The sequence below is a fragment of the Accipiter gentilis genome, chromosome 14 (assembly GCF_929443795.1).
Source record: "Accipiter gentilis chromosome 14, bAccGen1.1, whole genome shotgun sequence".
NCBI classification, from domain to species: Eukaryota; Metazoa; Chordata; class Aves; order Accipitriformes; family Accipitridae; genus Astur; species Astur gentilis.
In genome coordinates this window covers 20,004,107-20,023,378 of record NC_064893.1, presented here as the reverse complement: position 1 = coordinate 20,023,378, position 19,272 = coordinate 20,004,107, and the positions used below count along the sequence as shown (strand labels likewise).

At 40.6% G+C, this 19,272-nt stretch overlaps 1 protein-coding gene across 2 annotated transcripts in view; it reads right to left on the bottom strand.

Annotated features, from left to right (window-relative positions):
* PTPRT (protein tyrosine phosphatase receptor type T) overlaps positions 1-19,272 on the bottom strand; it is a 485,911-nt gene that overhangs the window by 81,357 nt on the left and 385,282 nt on the right. For both annotated transcript variants that reach the window (XM_049816979.1, XM_049816980.1), the window contains exons 12-13: positions 13,326-13,599; positions 4,523-4,559 (exon numbers count right to left, since the gene is read on the bottom strand). In XM_049816979.1, the coding sequence (XP_049672936.1) occupies positions 4,523-4,559; positions 13,326-13,599 (311 nt within the window). The remainder of the gene's footprint in view (positions 1-4,522; positions 4,560-13,325; positions 13,600-19,272) is intronic.

Here is a 19,272-nt window from a genome sequence, read left to right as displayed (position 1 = left end):
GCAAGAACTCAAATTTTAAAGAAAGAAGAAATGAGTATCAAGAGATAAGGAACCATTAATGAGCCCTCTGCCTTGGTTTCAATTACACTGTGAAATTAATTTAATGCACTTTAAAAATACAAGAGGTAATCGCTCTCTCTTGGTAAGAGGTTGCAATTCTCTCTAATAAAGTGTCAATATAAATATGTTGCTTTAAGACAGAGAGAACAAGTCAGTTAATTCAGAAAGAATGGGACATATTAAAACAAATGCTATCAAGGAAACCAAATGGCAAAACTAATAAATAAACTGGCTGAATGAAAATTGTATGGCAGAGAGCTGGTAAATTGGTGTTTAATTAGAAACTTATTTTTAAAGAGTCTTTTATGCTAATGATATGCATCCAAGTGACTAATGCTGTGAAAGACAACATTACTCCAGTAATTTAAAAAAAGAGGAGTAGCCCATGTGAGGACATGTGTTTATGGCTGGAAGTGGCAAGAAATCTGAGACCAATGAACCTGAAAATAAGTACACATGTAGATACAAAAGGTTAATAATGCTTGTGGATTTAAAACATGCTGGCAGAATGTGAAATGGCTACACGGACTGGACAAATGCAGAGAGCTTTCTGATGGATTGCCAGATGTCCCCACAGCAAAAGCTCATGATGAGTCCCTGCCGCCCGCCCTTTCCACTGGCATCAGCCAACTCTTGTGCTGAGACACTGGATGGAAGGAAATGAGCTCAACATATGTGCTTGCCCACTTGGGTATCTACTAGCTCTGCTTTGGAGGATGCACTACTGGTGTCATGGCCTAGTGCTCTGAACTGCTGACATCCCACCCTTCCCACCCCCCGCCATCTAATAAACCAATACACAAAGATTTGAGAGATCTTTCTTGTGACCACAAGAATTAAGTTCATCCAAACAGGAGCAGCATGCAGAAAACCATGCAGAAGAGTGCACCACCAGGAGAGATGGGAAGCAGCTCCTGTGTAGAGCTGAACTGAAAAGGGGTTGAACTAAACAGTCTGTTTCTTGCTAAAAGAGGGGGAGAGAAAACTAGGGAATCTCCAAAACTCTCTTTAATGGACTAAAACACTTTAAAAAGAGTTGTCTACTTTCATTTTCTTGGGTTTGAGGCAATGGGATGTAAAAAGAAAATTGCCTCCCAGCCTGCTGAAGTAGCGACAGAACAGCCTCATGTGTCTCTCAAGTAATTAAAGCTACTGAGCTTCTGAACAGGTGCCTTGCAGCAACACCCAAGATGTGTTACAATCCCCCAGTAACACACTGCCTAACACATTTTATTGCTCAATTACTCCCACACTCACACTTAGTGCCCTTGTTAATCTAGTACTTCAAGAGAATACTTGCCTTGCTTAAACATGTCTTGGTTCTAATCGTCCTGTCATTGGTGTAAATCAGAACTCATTTCACTAACATTCATGGAACTACTGTAGTGTCAAATGTCTAGGAATGGAAAAATTAGGCCTATATCCCAAAATGAACGTTTAGTCTGGCACCAGTAGTATCTATTTATTTTCTTGCGTCAAAACAAAATATGCTTTTTCTCTGGTACCAACTCAAAGCAGAGCTTTTAAGCTGTCAATGCTGAGATTAGCCCTGACTCCAAAAAAGTTTTTTTCCCCTGACTCTTACCAAAGACACCACAGCAGTATCTTTGCTAGCAGCTCTGATGATTTTGTTCAAGGCAGACTACAGGTTCACTCATTCTATCCTCAGAAAGACAACAATGCAAATAAAGGCAAATACAGGGCAATGCCACTAAAGATAATCAATAAAATGAGTAGACAGAAGACAGCACAGACACAGTAGGTCATCTAGAACAAGCCAGCTATCAGCCTTTGATCAGGTCACAATGTAATTACAGTTTTGTCAGTGTCTCTGTCCATTGCTGCACAGCAGAGAGAGCAGATATGACACCTCCCTTTAGGGGTTGGGATGTGGAGTGTCTGAGTCCTTCTATTCATTTGGAGTTAACATATGGTGGAAATTCAGCCTCATGACATATGGAAATCTGAAACTATGGGAAAGCTCCAAACCACAGAATCACATTGTTCAGCTATTGCTCAGCTGCTCATACTTCACAGGTGCCAGCGATGGAAGATACTGTTACGTTATCAAGACTACAAATTCACTTGTGATGCTACCTAGCTTGTGAGCTGCAGGCAATACTGCACCTCTGAAGAGCTAAAACTGCATAAAATTAGCCACAGCTGTGCATACTCCACAGTCCTTGCTAACAGTCAGGCACTGAGAAATACAATTTTGCAATTCACAGAGTGGAGACGAGAAAAAAAAAGGGGGGAAATTTCCACACTCCACATATAGAAATAAGATATCTGCCTACAAGTCAAAAGTGACATCCATTGTGACAGTGAAAAGAAACACTAGAACAATCATCATTTCTTGTCCTTTTCCATTCATGTCAATCAAGAAAAATCCAAAAGTATAAGTTCACCAAAAAACAGTAGCTCTAGGCATCCTTAGGCTCTACCTATCTCTTCTATAACTCTTATCAAATTAATATTAGTAAAAGATCCTTTTTAAAAAAGAGACAACATTCAGAAACAACAGAATGAGAATAGCTTATTGACTCTTCCTGGTGACCTAACAGGTTAATGAAAATTAAATCATTTTGCAAAAGTCAACTCAAAGTCAAACACCTAATGTGACACTTTTCTGAAGTACCCAAATTAGACAATGCAAATCAAAAGGTCATGCAAGAACGGGACTTTTCAAGCTACATAGGTTTTTATTTTTCTTTGAATAGTCACAGAACAAATATCTTTCCTGCTAGCATGACAACATTCTTCCACCAACTCCAGAAAAAGGAATGACTGAAACAGAAGAAACTACAGGTTTCCAAAAGTGAATTAAACTAGTTTCTCCGATCTCATGAAAAGACCTCTAGTCACACTCTGGGAAAACCCTGGGGAGACTCATTTCACCCAGACTCATCTTACCCGGTCTGGCTTTTTCTCTTTCTACCACCAGAAAGCCAAACTAAGGTATTCGAAATGGTCATATCACTACCAGCTGGAAGAACTGAGAGGGGAGGAGGGGAGACTGAGACACACGGAATGTTTGTAACCCAGAGAAATGAATTAAATAAAGATTTTACAAGGACCTTTTAAAAAGGAAAGCAACAAGAGGATATGGGGAGCACAAGAGCCTCAGATGAAAAGGAGAAAGGGGAGAAATGGCTCATCCTCCTTGGCTTTCAGTGGTGACACAACTGCTTACAGCCCCACCAGTTTGTGTATCAGGTCTCAGCAGTGAAAACAGCTGCACAGCTGGGAACTTCATGCAGCACCTGCCACCCAGTGCATGGCTTTCTGTAACAGACTGGGGGATGTCTCCATAATGGGGGATGTCTCCATAAGAAGAGGGAAAAAGTCCTCTTCTGCTACCCAACAACTGTTAGCTGGGGCTTCTTTGAGCCCTCCCAGCTCCTCTAAGTGCGGATGCAGAAGTGATCAGCAGAAACTGCCACAAAACAGAAAGGAGTGGAGAGAATGGAAAAAAAATGGGATGGTGCCTCAAAATAATAATAATACAAAAGTCATGGGTTCCTGCCAATTTTGTTTAACTCTCGAAAGACTCCAGAGGCAGTAATGCAGTTATTTCACATTACAGCAAAGTAGCAAGAGCACAAGACGGCAACCCTAAGTTTTGGAAATGAAGAGCTACCTGTAGCACAGCCCATGGCAATTACCCTATCATTTCCTTACAGCTCATTTTGAGACTATGACATGTGTTCAGGAAGTCTTTTTACAGGTACTCCTCTGTGTTACAAGTAAATTGGTTTCTGACACCTTTGCTGGCAAAGTAGCCCCTGGGGTGATTTTGAAGTCCTTAGAAGAGTTGTTAAAAGCAACTCTAAACTCCAAGAAGGAACCCAGACATTGTCATCATTGGTCCCTAAAGAACTACACCTTGTGAAGCAAACTAGGGATTGGAGCATTGCATCTTAACAATTTTTGCCTTGGGTTTGCTCAGTCTGGTCTATTTGACCTATCACTTTGGTCTATTCTGAACTAACTGCAATGAAAATAAGGAATGTACTCTACTAGTTTGTTGAATTAAACCATGAAAATGGTGTGATATAAGAACTGTGCCCCACTCAAGGTTAGGCTTATGCGAGATCTCCTCTCACTTATCTACTTTATACAGTTGCAGAGAGAATAAATTTAATAGGAAGTTAATGTCACTTTTTCAGTGACGTTCTGCCAATAGCAAGAACAGTCCTCAGGACAGGAAAGCTGTTGACAGAGCAAGGGAAAGGAGGAACCACACATATAGTCCAGTGGTTCTGGAATTTGTTGTTCTGCCTTTGTAATCTTCCAGGAAAAAAAAAAAAAAAAAAAAAAAAAAAAAAAAAAAAAAGAGGGGAGAGGGAAAGGAAAAAAAAAGAGGCTTGTTCTTTGAATAGTGACTGTAATCAAGTTGTGTCACCACTGCAGCTTTTACATTACTGGCATCGTGCTTTGCAGGAAAAAGAGACCCACATACCTTTTGTTGCCAGCCGGACACAGTTGATTTTTGTTTCCTGAAAAATATAAAAAAAGAAAAAAAAAGAAAACATCAAGGGGTGTAATTTGTCCATCTACAATAAAAATACATTCCTTTAAAAAGTACCTTTAAAAAGGTACTAAAACAAATAAGCATTTTTCTTACACTTCATCTCTGAAAATACCACCAACAGTTTTAGTTGCATAAAACACTCCATACTAATGGACTTGCCTACAGCTGCTTCTGTAACTGTTGAGAAGTTAAGAGTGACAACATGTTTTTCCACACTTGATGTGTGAGTGATGGGTCCCATGTAACTGCCTGATTAACTAATAGAATTTACCAGTTAAATGACCTGATCTGTAATAGGCAGAAAAGCCTTGGGTCAAAAGTACATGCAACTGTACATTTAATTTTCATGCACCATTACTGCAAATTTTGCAAATTGGGTATTTATTTAAACACATGGCAAACAGACACCAAAGTAGTCATTTGAATATTTCAGCTCTCTGATATGTATGTGAAGCAAAACAGCATGCTGTATGGCTAGCTCTGCCAAATGAGCTATTCAAACACAACCCACACCGCTGCAGTTCTTCATTGCAGAGCTGGGATAAAACCCAAGGCATTTGTTCAATCCACCTCAGAGCTTGCAGATCTGCATAAACAGGAGTTTGGATCGGAACAGCAATGTTGTATTTGGCTTAACTAACAGCTCAAACTCAGCCGCCTTCTCAGGCCACCTCCATGAAAACACATCCTTTCTGGTGTCCACAGCTTCTCATTTGACAGCCCTTATTGGCATGGGTTGCTTCTGCCCAATGCACAATTGCCATCCAAATCTTAATGTGTTGCTTCGGTTAAAAAGCTGACTTTGTCAGGCAGTAATCTGCTGCAGGGTTTTCGTAGCACTTTGTCTTTACATGCTCTTGTACAAGTCTCAGGTGTAATGAATACTGCATAAATTACCGTGTGTAACAATGCTACATTAATATGGATGCTGTCTGTGCTCTGGAAACAACAGCCTAGCAAATACACTGCTGAACACTTCATTCCATCCTCAAGCAGTAAGATGAATACTGTTTAAGTCTGAATTTGCTCTTGGAGAAAATCTGTTCCACCTGTGACAGATCCTCCTTGGCCTGAGCAGAAACACAGGGTCCCATTGTGCCTTTCTTCTCACGTTTATGTTGCACGTAGGAAGGGGACAATTGCAGGATCCACACTGGGAAGCACAAGAGCCATTCCCTCTCATCCCTTTCTATGCATTCCTCAAGACACAAGTCAGCCACACTGTCTGGATATAAGTAACACTGTGTGTAGTCTAAAAACAACAGAATATTCAGGACAAACTGTCCCTTTGTTGATCTTGCCTTCAAACTCTCTTAAGGAACTCCGGGATCACTGAGGACAAATCATGTCTGTTAAGGACATCCTTTCCCAGCCATACAGCCTCCAGAGTGGGACTGAAGCACTGTTTATCCCAGTAAACCAGAGGCACCTCTCTTCCAAGAACTAACCCCTCTCTCCCTCAAAAATCAACTCCTCTACACCACCTGTACAACTGTCAGCACTACACAGTCAACAGAGCTGTACAACAGAGCTCCCTGTTCATCTCTGCCTCCTGTATAAACTGCTTGAATTGCCAGCTATTCTGGAAATCAAAAATCTTTATTACTACAGATGATATATGAAGCAGGAAAAACACAGCTTTACTTTCAGAGCATAGTCTCAGCACATAATGCTGGGAATTACAAGACAGACAGATTCTGATGTAGTTTACAATCTAAGACAAGGTGACCTGGAAAATCAGTGATGAAAAATAAAATAAGTAAAAAATACCAAGATAGCATTTTTGCAGTCTACAAGTAGGTGGGCATTTGCTCACATTTCATTGTGGAAAATTTTCTTGTGTATTTCTTGCTTTCTGCTAGCTTCAAAGTGCAACAAAAAGCTAGAGAAATTAGTCAATGTTGAGAAAAGAAGAGGTGAGAAAACAAAAACTGATGTCTTGTTAATGATGCTGTAACTGATCTCATTTGAGCATGTGCGTATTCCTGCACATTACCCTCCTACAGGGTAATTTGAGAAGACAGGATGCAGTGTGTTCTGTTTGCATCTACAACTACTAATTGCTGCATTTAGCACAATCATAGTTATTAGAAGACTATGATCTGGCACTGCCAAAAGCAGGGGCAATCTACCACTAGAGGAACGAGACATCTGGACTTCAAAACTTCGTTTCACATTGCATTTTCTGAGAAGGAAAACACAAAAACCTGCACAGACACCAGAGGTCCAGCTACTAGGGATGCTTAAGTTTAAAGACTTGAACTTAGTCCATATTCATGATTAGGGCTGATTATTCCATTGATTTCCATTGATCACCTCATTGATCAACCCACTGCTGATCTCTTTAGTGTCTCGTAAAAATGAGATCGCTTTAAATTTACTCTATTTTTCTTTGATTCATGCTGAGAATTGTGAGTTTGGATGAACTTTTCTACCAAGAAACAGAATAAATATATACTCAGCTTTTTTCCAAAAAACAGTAAAAACGTTTTCCCATGATCACATTTGTTTTCTGAAAAAGACTACTTTTTATTCAGAAAGGTGCTTTCCTGCCCACAGTAAAGTAAGATGCTTCTGTTTACACAATAGTAAAGCAGGAATAAACAAAGTAGATAATTCTCAATTATCCATCCAGACAGCTTAAAGCAATTATAAGAAAAATAATGAAATAAAGAGATAATAAAAAAGTTGTAACAAAACAAAACTAATTTCCCCAAATTTCAGTCTCCATGTTGTTTCTAAATGTTCTTTCAAACACTGTGATACCTAATTCCTATTTTATGATATCACAGAAGTTTTACAAGGCCTTATGTCTACAACAATCTTAATGATGACCCATGATCCTTCATATTCAGCATATCTGTTTCGTATTATGGCTGAACTCACAGGAATAATTCAGTTTAAGATCTCACCAGCATTACTACTTTGGCTCTATATCATTTCCAGATTAAGGCAGACATTTTATATCAAAACAGTAATAGAACAATGTAGGCATATTTTAACCAAGATCCTGGAATAGGAAAACACTGCATGAATATGTCCCTACAGCTCTTGATCCAACCTTCATTTTCCAACATGCTTCATATCCAGAAAGCTTACTGCATCTTAAGCCCATCTACATGTTTACTAGAACATATTTACATAAGTTTGGTTTCTGGAACTTACTTGCATATGAATAAAACATAATTACAGTGTAGCCTCACTCAAGGCTGAACCCTGGCTAAATTCTTAAGTCCATACACTGTCACATAGACCATATGAGGCCTGTGCTTCGAAGCGCTGGCAGACTGTTCCTGGAAGGCAGACCTGGACCTATAGTTGGAATGAGCTAGAGACGCTCTGAAGAGAGCACAGATTGTGCTGAGAGCTGGGTAAGCCCTCTCTGCCAATAGAGCTCATGCACACAGACTTGAAACTGCACACCATGAGCCTGTTTTAGCATCCCTCTGAATTTTCAAATTTTTTTAAACATTCTTTTAATACAGTTTCTTTCTTTTTTGAAACAAGGGAGCTGATGCTGTCTACTAATTACTTAGGTTCCTAAACACACATTTCACTGAAGTACACTGGATGATAACAAGACAAGTTCTGCCTCTGTCTCTTCAGTGTCTGGATGGGAACAATTTTCTGCAGAAAAGGGCTATGAGGGCACCAGGACATATGTTCATGTGACAGCTGCGTCTTCACAACCTAAAAGGGCAAATGATTTTTTTTTTCTTTTCTTTTAAAATGACAGCTTGCTGTTTACAGACTACAAACAACAATCAAAGAAGCAGAGCTTTTTCATCCATCTGTTTTCACACCCACAATTTTTTCTTTCCTTTACTATTATGACGAATTTGCATTTGTTAAACAGTGCTTGCCTTGTCTGAAGAGCCACTTGCCAGCACCAGTGAGACCTGCTGTCCCCAGACGTACCAGGCGGGGCTGCCCTGCAACAGGCATAGTTTCATCAGGATGCTCAAATTGGGGACAGGCAATTTTAACTTTTGCTGGTGCACAGACAAGACAAGTAATTACCATTCTCCTACTTGGCCTCAGTTTCAACTTTAGTTCCCCATGTCCCAGAGCTATACACAGAGCATGCTTGTTGGCAACCTGCTTCACACAGGCTAGAAACCATGGTTCTGTCTACTGAACATCTTAAGGAATTATTTTTTTTGGTCCTCAGCAAACTTTGCCCAAGTTCAGGGGAGCTCTAGATCACGTTTCTTTTTTGTCCCACCAAAGCCAACTGTTTGCTGTCTTTAAAATTAATCATGTGCATACGTCTCCGCAGGGTCAATGGACTCCCCTATAATTTCTATTGCCAGCTTAAGGAAACTGTTAGTTCTCCAAGGCACTAAGCAAAACCTAGTATTGCCTTTCCAATTATCAGCTATTTTTAGTACCCATGTCATTTGGAGAAGGGAGGCTTAATGAAGTGGTTAGGGCTTTTATTATTTACAATAGAAAATTATTTCAATGATATATAGTTAATCATTCAATACCCACACCTCTCAACCTCTCAAACGTAAGGTAGACTGGAGGAGGATTTTATTTACTCTCCAGAAAACACTCAGGTCCACATCCTCTGGCCCAAGATGGCCAACCAGATGTGAAAACAGGGGCTTACAAATGGTGAAGTGCTTCCACAGCTGCTTTATTTCTGCCCCAGCAGCTCCAACATGAGATTAAGGAGTAAACATAAGTGAACAAAAATGTACATCTGAAATCCTACTGAACACAGAGCTCCTCAAAGCTCTTTAATAGTTCACAGAAGTAATGCAGGCAGCCTCAGTGCCACTTCATTTTTCAGAACACAGCTTGTGCTGAAGTACCTCACTGTTTTTTTAGTGAGCCATCTCCACAGGGATGAAAGCCACCTCTCTGCTGGCAGCTCTATCCCTACCTCCAAAATGTCCCAGAAGAAGAATGTTGTGTACTGTGAGTAGACCTGTCAGTATCTAGAAATCTAGCCTGAAGTCCCCTGATAATAATGAACTGCCTGATTGTGCATGTAGTACAAGTCATTAGAGAGGGAAAAAAATCAATAGGAATCTCTGTGGAGTCTATCATTCCCTCAAAAATAATATTCTCATTGATTCCTGTGGTGGTACTTTTCACAATTCTGGCCTGAAAACATCATTCACCTGTTGGCCCACCAGGCTGCAGGAGCAGCTGGCAGCATCCCCCACATCACCTCCTGCTGTGTAACGAAGGCTCCTGCCTCATCTCCCATTTCGAGGAAAAATGGCCAAGAGTTATTGATTGCAACTGTGCCATTACAGATTTCACTTTAACTCAATGAGGTAAAATGAAACTCCAGGAAGGATTTTTTAGGAAGCTCTGGTTTCTGAGCTGCTCAAAAATTCAGGCAGGTTTCACATAGCGGCCAAAGAACTCTCCCCATTTGAGCATGTTGCTGAATCACTAACCAGAGACTGTCACCTACAATGACCCAGGTAAAGAACCCGGGGAAAATAAAACCTGCAACGTTTAACTTTGATTATTAAGTCAGTATAAGGATAAGAGAGGGTAAGGAGTAACACGGTGTTGCCACCCTGGCCTCACCTTTCAGAGGGATATACACTAAAAGGGCTGGTGTTTTAAAAGGGCTGAGCTCAGGAAGATTTTTCAGACAAGGAAAACTTCATGCTCTGTCAGGCAGCCATCTGTAGCAGGTGGCACCAGGACAACCAGCAAACATCAGTTAACTACCTGGATGGCTGCAACAGCATGTGTGGAGCTCCTGCCAGAGGAGAGCGAAGCCAGTAGTCCGTTCTTCTTCCTGTGTCGCTTCTCGTGCTAACTCCTTCTAACAATTAAACTGTAACTACTGGTTACAAAGCCTGCAGCTTCTGTTTCCTTTTTCTCTTTGTTCCCTTCTTACTTCAAACTCTGACACATTTCAGCTCAGCATCTGGCTTTCAACAGTCCCTAGGAGGGAAATTCACACAATTTGGAAGCGTTTTGTATAACAAGGCTGAAAACCGTTCTGTTTCACACATGTTCTATTTAGACCCCTGTCTGGAAGCAACACTACGTTGACCAAACTCCATGCAACTGTCCACAGAAAAGAATTCAGCCAGCGACAGCTATCTCATTCAAACTCTCAAACAAGTACAACATTGCACAAGAGAAGGCAGAAAAGCTCGTGATCTGATTTTGCAGCAATTTGCCACACTTGTTTTGCATCCAGCTGCTAATTATGTTCCTTTCACTGTAACAATCATGGCTAATGGTTGCAGATCAGATGAGAACACCAAATGAGCACAACCCTCCACATACAGAGGAGCTGAAACAATGTAGAACTCCTGTAGCACTTCTACCTCCTTCTAATCAGGCTTTTTGACCAAATACAGAACATTTCTTCAAATTAAGCTCTCCCCAGAGTTCTACATTTCCAAAGAAAGTTGTTCTGGTTCACCGCACGAAGGTTTTTCATTGCAGATACCAGGTGTGGAAAGAAGTTTCATCATTCCACAACTGTCAGTGATTAATGAAACTATAAAATATCCTAATTAAAAAACAAGTGGCAATGTTCTGTTAAGTTTTTCATGTGCAAGGGAACCTAATTGTTACTGTTTCAGATTTTTTGCAGATGTGCATTATCAAAAATGCCATGTTGCAGCCATAATTATTAGTAGACTTTATGAAGACCAGCCAAAGCAGCTCAGGTTATGGACATAAGTGAAAACCCAGAACGCTTCGATGCAAATTATACCTGTGAACAATTCTGGGAATGAAACAAAACTTATTATTTACAGCTGCAAAAGACTGGATGCAAATGAGACCCCTAATGTTTGAAATGTGGGGCTTAAGGATTTTATCAAGAAACAAAAAGTATCACAGCTACTCCTCTGAAGATCCATATTCCGCTCTTGGACATTTCCTCTATATTTTTTCCCATAGCACGCATATCGAGGATATATAAGCATATACTCTACCGATACAAATTAGTAACACAAGAGGCAATTTCTTGCTCACAGAGGAATTTGCTTTGTCTGGCAGGATACTTCTCATGCTGTCATAAACTGTGTATTGTTGCATACAGACTCTTTTGATTAACTTTTGCTTAAAAAGTCCTTTACAGTCTTGTGTTCCTATTAGAACGGTCCAAGCAAGACATTCTTTTTTGAGTCCTTATCACCTTGTATGTAGAGAGTGTGATGCAACCTGCCAGCTACAGAGATCCAGAAAAAGCAGGAACCACACATTAGTGCTGCCTTAATCCAGAATGCCAAGGGAAGCCTACATTTCCATTCATATAATCCATTTATGGCATATTATATTGTACTTAAGCAAATAAAGTTTTTTCTTCCCTGGGGATCCATTCACTAGCAATTAACTATCACACAAGGGGGAACTAACTAGACACAGAGAGACATATACATAGATTTCACAATTTCCTTTATAAAGGCAAATCCAAAATTGAATTAATTGAGTAGTGCTGGAAGGAAACTATATCGACTAGAAATGAAACCAAGGTGAAAAACAGCACAGTATTGAAGAGATTTGTGCTTGTCAGCCACACAGCAGAAACTCTGCAGGAGTATGGTGATAAATGAAGGTAGTAAAACACCAAGATATGTTGTGAGCATTCATTGGCATTGCTACCCTGTTAAACAATGTACGGTCTCTGTGATGTGTGGCTGCGTTTTGGGTATAAAAGACATTATTCCCAGGTGGAGACCAAAGCCTACACCATTCACCTATTTTCTAATTTTTCTCTTTCAGAGGTGATGTCTTAAAGAATATATCTATGTTTAAAGTTAGATTCATGAAAGCACTGGCAAATGTGCTAATAACAGACTTGGCTACCCAACTTCTTGGTGCCATATTAATGCTCTAAGACTCTTCATGAGGATGAAGTGTTAAATTGTATCATGTTATGTGATAATGAAAAACACTTAGGGGACTGTTAAAGGGGAGGAAGGTGAATGACTGCTTAGACTGGATCTGGCCTAGACACTGTTAGCTGAACTGACTTAAAACTCTTCAGAGAGTTAAAAGAGAAGGTCACAAACTATCCTAGGCTGGAATAGAAGAGGGAAAAGAGGCCTTCCCTTCTCCTATGATGAGATCTGTTGGGACATTATGTGTATGTCATTTGAGTCTGAAAATAGGGCAGACTAAGTTTCCCGTGCGGTCTCCATTTTAAACTTAATATCACAAAGTATATGTAAAAATATAGTCCAGGGTATTCAAAAGGAGTTAGACAGACATGCATATAGTCCACCCTGCAGTACAGCTTACTCAAGCTGAAAATCTCAACCATAAGTGATATTATAATGTGGCCAAATGCAAGCTACAAGGTAATCCAACTTCATAGCTTTTGGGTAGTTCTCATCTCATAATGTCTCCTCCAAAATCACAAGCACTGTGAACTGAAGACTATCAGGATATTGCAGTTACATCTTTTCAAAGCACAATAGCCCCTATTCTGACATTCATGCATATGCAAGGAAAAAAAATGCAAATTCTAAGCAGTTCATTTTGGAAATCACATGCCAACATGTGCCTTTACAGAGTCTGGCTCCCCAACAGGTTTCTCATGGGATCTAGGCATCAGAGAGAGACTTGAGTGAAGGACAAGTAATGGCATGTTTAATTTTCATCCAATTTCTGGAAAAGAGTAATAATAAGGAGGAGTTAAACTGGCATCCAATGGAGAAGGAAGGAGAAAGATGAGGAGGATAGACAGAGGTGGTCATATGTACAGATCCAGTTTAATTTTCTCTGCACTTACTCCATTTGCCTTGCTAAGAGCCTGGAAGTATATGCTGTAGCTTTTCAGGGGAGAAAGTGGAGCATTCCAGTAGCCATTGTAGGTTTTGTTGTCTCCCACTGTGAATGGCTGTGTAACAGGCAGGTTGATGGGTTTCAGCTCAGCTGCAAAGTAATGTGGTGAGTCAAGACTGGAAGCGTTCTTGTAGCTCACTGGTACAGAGAAGCATTCAATGATGTCTGCAGCTCTCCGTGCTTTCTGCAGCTTCTCCTCCTTGACAACAAGTTGATAGACACTAGGAGGGAGAGAGGAAGGTAAGATTAGAGCCCCAAGAGCCTTAAATATCAAGAATAATATCCAACAATAAAAGTGTAAAGCAAAGTAAGAAATATGCAGCTAGGGCATCACAGCAAACACAGTTCTTGGCACACCAGTAACGGTGGCAGTGGCCACTGAAAGTTACTGTGTGGGCAAGGTGCTGATCACTTGCTCTGTTAAGTTAATCAAGATACAGCTTGGTGAAAGTCAGACTAGATTTCAATCATGTCACTCTTTGGGAAAAGGAGTAACTAATAAAATATCCAGTATATAATGAATTTTTAACGTGCTGAATATTAGAAAGCAGATGCTTTCTTCTTTAGCCACCAAGCTGAAACATGAACTGTTTGCTTGGGCCAAATGGCAATTGCGGTAGAGGAGAGCATTAGCAGGTGGCAATGGTGTCAGATCCCTTTTGAAACGGTTTTAGGGTGCAAGAACCAGTTTAGATCAAAAAGATTCTCACATCTTCTAAGAACGTAACTTTTTTTGGCCCTCCCTCACATCTCTTTTGGGGATATATCCTGGGATGTAGAATTCTCTATCAATTCCCGATGGCAAGTCTCCACCTACCTTACATCACTAAAAGGTTAGCTTATATACTGAGTGGGTGGCTTCATAGCTCTTCCAATTAACTTTTGTTTCAGGAAACAACAACTTCTCATATTCTTTCCAACTCTATGAAATGTTAATCCTTTTCGATTCCTGCTAAGCTTTTGGCCTCTGTGATACGTAATAGCAATCTTGTTATTTCTAGCTTACTCTTTCAGTCTCAAAGAGGTTGCAAGGGATTCAAATACACTCTGCTTTTTTTTTTTTTCTCCTCAGGCAGTTAACAAAGCCCTTAAGTTCAATGCTGCTATAGCTGCAGCAGGTTTACTGTCTGCTTAACACCACTCACCCATTTGACAAAGAAAGATACCACTGCAGTCATTTTACTTTTTGTCAGGATATTCACATGTGCTGCCCTCACCTGTCTGTGTGAGACTGCTCCTTTGTTTAGTTAGACAGGGGAGATCGATTAAAAGATTGGAAACAGCCAGCAGTGTATCATTCTCCCGGCTTTCACAGGCTCATTGTTGCAGAAAGATTGGTCTGAAAAATTTCTAGCATAGCAATAGCTCATCGATGGTTCTGTGGGAAGTGAAGTTCTGGCACCTTCAGCAAGCGGGAGTGAAACAAAACCTAGTTCATGCTTCTGAATTAACTGTTACTTCAAGTCTGCGGGTTTCTGGCAGTCTCACCATTAACAATGAGGTGGTCAGTGAATCACTTGGCAATCATTTGGCTCCCACTGCTAGACAACAAAACAACTAATCTTTACAAGTACAACCAATTTATGAATTGCTCAATATTGAAGTCGTCCTTACACAAGCTGATACTAGCGTTTGCTAATACAGCAGGAGCACTCACCAGATGTACGGACTGCAGCCTTTAGTGATGTCCCATCAGCATTTTGGAAAACTTTCCTCAATTCTACAGTTCATTGGAGGCTTTAATAAAATATTTTATACCTTCTCTGATATTTATTTTATGATTCTTAAAAAGGTAAGCAGGTTTTCCAGCAACACTTTAAGTATTTTTATTGAGCATGTAGTGGGAGCTATAAGCAAAAGCCTGTTTAACATAAACCCTCTCCTCAGCTTAGCAATAGGAACTTTTATCTTGCCATTTTGGACACTGTTTACTAACAGACTAGCTGCAGAATCTTATTCTGACCCTTCTCTCTGGCAATAATAATCTACACTACTGGGAGAGTTTGTCATTTTGTGCATCAGTAATATGCAAAATTATAGCTGACACTTCTATGGGCATTTGCCACATGCCTACTAAGCTAAAAATTCTTGGTTTCTATTTTATCCAATCCCAAACACTTGTATTTTCTGATTATAGAAAATGTTTCCTTTATGCATATACATAAATATATACATATAAATATATATTAACCTCCTTTCAGCCTACACAGAGGCCAAGGGTTCCCTCTTCCTATCTCCCTAGCCCTACAGTGTCCAAAGGGTGATACTCATTCTCTTGGTTATCCCACTTGCAAGCAAGGAGCCTATATACTTGTCTGTCTTCGGAGAAGGGGAAGCTCCCAGGGACATGAATTGCCAGGTAACTGAACTCTTTCCTTAATCATTAGAGGACTTATTTACCTCTGAAGACATTCTCAGGTTCACCCTTGACAATTCTAACATATGCTCCACCAGTATAGGCACTCTTTTTTTATCATGAGTGAGAGTTTTGATACATATAGAATCATAGAATCATTTAGGTTGGAAAAGACCTTCATGATCATCGAGTCCAACCATCATCCATGCCCACTCAACAACGTCCTGAAGTGCCCCGTCTACGTGCTTTTTGAATACCTCCAGGCATGGTGACTCAACCACTTCCCCGGACATCCTGTTCCAATACCTGACAACCCTTTCAGTAAAGAAATTTTTCCAAATATCCAACCTGAACCTTCCTGTTGCAACTTGAGGCCATTTCCTCTCGTCCTATCTCCAGCCACCTGACAGAAGAGACCAACACCCACCTCACTATAACCCCCCTTCAGGTAGTTGTAGGGAGCGATAAGGTCTCCCCTCAGCCTCCTTTTCTCCAGGCTAAACAGCCCCAGTTCCCTCAGCCGCTCCTCATTAGACTTGTGCTCCAGGCCCTTCACCAACTTGGTTGACCTCCTCTGAACACGCTCCAGCACCTCCATGTCTTTCCTGTAGCGAGGGGCCCAACCTAATAACGGATACTCTTTTGCCTGTATTCTTTCACATTTTCACTTTCCTACTTAGCCATTAACGCACTTCTTCCTTTCACAAGGAGAACTCACTCTTTTAATGACCTAAAATTTTATTTTCAATGTTTATTCTTTTGGAATAAATTGAGGTGTCTCTGGAAGCACAACAGTACATTCATGAGCATTGAACTGAAATGTAATAGATGTCCCATTTTTGTTCAAGTTAAAACCCCGTTAATCTCCTGCTCAAATACCATCTCCTTTCCTATGAAACAAGGATCTGAGCTAGCACTGCTGTCATTGTTCCCTCTGTCTAAAAAACCTACTCTGGTGAAACTTAGGATGAGTGACTGACTGCTTTCTTGGCATTTTTTTTCCTTTATGCCCCAGCTCACACCAACTGACACAGCACATTCATCTCTATGTGCTTTACCTGTTGGACTCGGTGACTGTCATCCTTCAGCCTCACTCTCTTTGAGTCTCAGCTATTTGGTAGTAGTCAAGTGGCTACTCTCAAAGGAAGTGGTCAGGTGGCCAAGAGTATGGCTGATTTCAAAGACTACTCTGTACTGAAGATTATCTCTCTGAGAAATTGTTTCCTTATCAAATGATTACTCTGAGTCTCACTTTCTGATATTTTGATCCCAGTATTTTGATCCGTCTAGACCCTCCAGAAGTGCAGGATTCGCAGTTCACCGCTAACTAGTACACAGACTGGTACAGTCTCATTTTCTTTTTTCTTCTTTTGTGCTATATCTTTGTTTTTCAGGTTATGCTCTTTTCCTCATGTTTTGTTTTTACCTAGGAGCAGAATGTTCCTTACTGCTTTTAGGGCATTTTCAGAGATCAACTTCTCTGCATTAACCAGTGGAGTGCTTCCACACCCACCACCATCAGCATTAAGATGCTCTCATAACTGTTTGTTTTTTAATTGGAGCAAAAAGCCAATGAATCTACATCCAGATGAAATTCCTGCGGGAATTCTGAGTAGCAAGCACACAATTACCCACCCTGAAGTTTGGCCAAACCACCTGCATTACTGCAGCAATTCTCAAAAAAGTAAAAGTAATTCAACTTTGCTCAGAAGATGATAACTTTCCGTGATACATTATGACCCCTAAGAAAGCGGTCAGGCACTAACTCAAAATAAACTCAGTGAGTAGGATCTGACCTTTTGGCCTGCAAAAGCACTTTAGCTGCAAGCACATGGCTCTTTCAGTGCTGAGCAGGGTCAACCATTTGCAACTTGTTACAACTGACAATTTTGTAACACACAGCAGCGTGATTACAATCAAGGGAAAGGAGGAGTAGTTTTCCAAAAAGAAGTGCTAGAGGGAAGGAAAAAAAAGTGGACAATAGAAATAAGGAGGAGATACCTAAACTATTCTAATACCTCTTATTTTAGCTACCAGGTAGCCAGTAACATGGATTTCCTGGGGTCTCCCCATCTCAAGCTTCAAAGCTACTTCTTCCAGCCAGTATCAGCTAACACTGCATTCGTACACATCAGGAATCAATACATCAGTTGCAAATGCCCAGCTGGATAAATGAAAGTTTCAGTGTCATACACTGAAATTATATTAAAAAAGACAACAAAAGCAGAGCATTAAAACTCCCAATGCTATATAATAACTTCAGTGCCAATAAACTGAAAGATGATACAGTAAAACTAACTACTACTTTTCAATGTTTAATATTCAGCCACATTTGCAAGCACTGCAATCAAATCCACACATGTGCATGCTGCAGGGCAATAGAAGCAGAGCTCTTGTATTCCTAGTGCTAAGCTACTCCACCCCACCTCTACTGCAGCCAAATAACACTGCTGTCCCCATAAACGACAGGAGAGGACTGGTTCCCAAACATCCATAAGCTGTGCTCTCCAGAGAGCTCTCTAGGGATTCTAAAATCTGTGCTACTAACCAAATGCCTGACTTCCTAGAAGGCTGGGGAGCTGACTGCCCTGTTGTGCAGCTGCACACTCCCAACACTGGGCTCCTTGATAAATTTCACAGGTCTTAGATAAATAAATCCACATTACTTTAATAGAAGCTTTTTAAAGTTTTTGACAGCTCCATTCTAAATCACTGATAAAACCACCAGCCATAATGGTCACCGCAGCACAAATGTTGTCTGCAGAGGAAGAAAATGTGCTCTTATCATCATCTACAAGGTAATCTTTTAAATGATGAGTTCTTTATTCAGTGTAGAAGCACAAGTGTGGATAATCAACATTCCAAATCACAGCCCATTTCTGCGCAACTGAGATCTTTCTAAGCGCTGTTAGATTTCTCCTTCCCCTGCTCTTGATTTCTTTTCGTGCTGCTTGCAGCACAATTTGAGGAGGGACTGAGGAAGCACTTGTCCACAGATCTAGCTATGTATTTAGACCAGACTCAAGTTCTGGATGTAGGATGTGCATGAATGTGGAGGGCAAAAGCTGAGTCAGGGCTTTCCATAGAGCATTCAACATCTGGTTGGTGCACTTTGGTATCCTGACATGATACTTATCAACAAGGTAAAATCTTACCTATACCCCTGATAATGGTATGGTATGAAAAGGACTATAATTTTTTGTAACCTTACGATGATTCCTGTGCTGGTTTTGGCCAGGATAGAATTAATTTTCGTCATGGTAGCTAGTGTGGGGTTATGGTTTGGATTTGTGCTGAAAACAGTGTTGATAACACAGGAATGTTTGGGTTACTGCTGAGCAGTGCTTACACAGAGTCAAGGCCTTTTGTGCCTCTCACCCCACCCCACCAGCGAGGAGGCTGGGGGGGCACAAGAAGTTGGGAGGGGACACAGCCAGGACAGCTGACTCCAGCTGACCCAAGGCATATTCCAGATGATAGGATGTCATCCTCAGCGTATAAAGCCGGGGGAAGAAGAAGGAAGGGGGGATGTTGGGAG